At 50.8% G+C, this 2500-nt stretch overlaps 1 protein-coding gene across 1 annotated transcript in view; it reads right to left on the bottom strand.

The window, feature by feature from the left end:
• LOC132459082 (CUB and sushi domain-containing protein 3-like) overlaps positions 1–2500 on the bottom strand; it is a 255684-nt gene that overhangs the window by 25042 nt on the left and 228142 nt on the right. Inside the window, exon 54 of the mRNA XM_060053457.1 lies at positions 63–236. Within this exon, the coding sequence (XP_059909440.1) occupies positions 63–236 (174 nt within the window). The remainder of the gene's footprint in view (positions 1–62; positions 237–2500) is intronic.

Here is a 2500-nt window from a genome sequence, read left to right as displayed (position 1 = left end):
TAGATGAGGTTGAGTCGTAGCTCTAGTGTTATAGATGAGGTTGAGTTGTAGTTCTATCTTACCTATGCATCGGGGGGGCGCTCCGCTCCAGGTGCCGTCCTCCTGACAGAGGCGGGTGGTGGAGCCCACCAACAGGAGGGGGGGGCCGCAGCTGTACGACACCTCCGACTTGAAGATGAAGCTCCGGCCCTCCCTCCGTCCCCGGGCCGGGGTGCCCGGGTCCCCGCAGAACTTGGCTGCGAAGGAAAGAGACGGCACTGCTTGAACAGATTGATTACACAGGGCTTTGTCTTCGTCTTTATCGCTAAATAGTATTCACTGCCATTAAAAGACTGTATGGACCGGGTGAAAGGTTGGAGCCAGGAATCTGTTATTATTAATCTATTATCTATTATTATATTCATGAATTCATGAAACTTCATGAAATCAGACATGAAACATTTAACATGAAAATTCCTGAAACAAAATGGTTGACATGGAGGGCAGTTGGTGGCGGTGAGCGGCTAAGATGGCCGACATAGCGTCGACCACGCATAGCCGCCGTCGTCCCAGGTCAGGGGGAGATGATTCACGACAACCGTGGCAGATAAAACAGGTCTTAAGGTTTCCTCCCCAACACATAGTTCCTTGATCAGGATTGTGTTTTATGGCATCCCGACCACATTAAACACCTCATTTCAAGATCGGATTAATCCATCCGGCCTGGCCCTTATTTATTCCCCCGCCGTTAACCTCGACAGCGGGTGGCTATGCCCGGTGAGGGGAGAAGCAATCGCCGGGTGGCAGCGATGGTCGTCGGGGGTGACGGAGGTCACGGCACTCTCTAATTTAAATCGTAATAATTACCCGCTGAGAAGCTCATTCTTTTCACTTCAGGTTATTGCGAACCGGAGCCAACTGCCACTGCGATGCCCGTCAAAGTCTCTCCCTCTCTCTTGTGGCACCAACTCTAATGGGACCCCAGCCTGAGCCCTGATGCGAACCAAACCGCAGTCCGTCCAATACTCTCTCCGCCCTCTCTTTAGGGTTGTGTTCGTCATCGCTGGAGTCCGGAAGACTGTGGCGTGATTGGACCCCAGGGACCGCCATGACAATAAGCCCCTCTTCCGTTATGGGACTCCACCTGTTCCTTTATCCAGTTACCTTCATCATTAGTCCCCTATTGCTCCGGTCAAGTCGTATTCATCATTTGGTTTGGTTTATTCGAGACAGGTTGTTCCGGCTACAACCCGCCGCTTCTAAGCTGTACCTTTCGAAGGCTTGCACGCCCCATGTGTCTCTGGTGTACGGAAAATGTTCTTGGTTTTGAAGACAAAATGTACATTTTCTCCAGCTTTCTGCAGTCCGTGTTATTTAGAAAACAACCTGGTCTCACAGGAATCCGTGAAATGACTACGGACGAATAACTCGAAATCCGTGGCCACATCACGGAAACACGCCGATTTCCGTGATGTGGCCACGGAATTCGCTCCAATGCAAGTTAATGACGCTGATGTTCCGTGGCTCACACACGGATCCCCGTTTCAACGAGCGAGTCGACCACGGGGGCTTAACTCAAAACCCGGTGGTCTCACTGTAACACTTAAATTGTCCTTGTTGTGTCCACGGAAGTTGCTCCAATGCAAGTAAATGACAATGATATTCCGTGGCACACACACAGATTCCCGTTTCAATCTGTGTGTGTGCTCCCGTTTCAATCTGTGTGTGTGCCACATTTGACCACAGCGGGGGCTTAACTCAAAATCCGTGGTGGTCTGACGGAATCACTTCAATTGTCCGTGATGTGGCCACGGAATTTGCTCCAATGCAAGTAAATGACAGTTATTCCGTGGCTCACACACGGATATCGGCGTGTTTCCGTGATGTGGCCACGGATTTCGAGTTAAGCGTCCGACCGTAGTCATTTCACGGATTCCTGTGAGACCATGTTGTCAGAAAAAGTGACTGCCGCCGCTTCTCCAACTGAGACTACATTTGTGTTTTGACGTTCTACCTTTATTGTTAGACCCTTTAACTAGCCTTAGGTTGCTATTGACTAATACACATTCTTATGAAATGATTTTGTCTTGTGGTCACTCTTTAAACCGTCTTTGAGTATCTACAAAAGCGCTAGATAAATCAAATGCATTATTATTATTAATAGTCGGCAAAGGCTTTGCTTTTACTTTGCCGTGGGGGAGCTTCACAGACTGGCCACGGGAGTGATAGTGGGGGGGGGGGTGGGGGGATGAGAGAAACGCTAGATAAAAGAGGCAGGTAGAGAAGGGTCACACAGCCGACCAGCCAGGCAGCTTGGAGCGAGGCAGCGGCACACGGCAGCAGGCTGCTTCTGGGTCTAAATAACACAGCCGGCCCCGGGAGACCACACATCTGTTGGCGTGCTAAGGCCTGGAGTCAGAGATAAGTAGTCAGAGATACCGTCTCACCGTCATCCAAGACACCAGAGCGAGGGGGAGAGAGGGACGATCGGGGGGGGGAGAGAGGGGCTTCAAGGAGACTC

Source organism: Gadus macrocephalus, chromosome 6 (assembly GCF_031168955.1).
Source record: "Gadus macrocephalus chromosome 6, ASM3116895v1".
In the NCBI taxonomy this organism is placed as follows: Eukaryota; Metazoa; Chordata; class Actinopteri; order Gadiformes; family Gadidae; genus Gadus; species Gadus macrocephalus.
The sequence above is the reverse complement of the archived record's forward strand: the minus strand, read 5'-3'. Positions and strand labels throughout refer to the sequence as shown.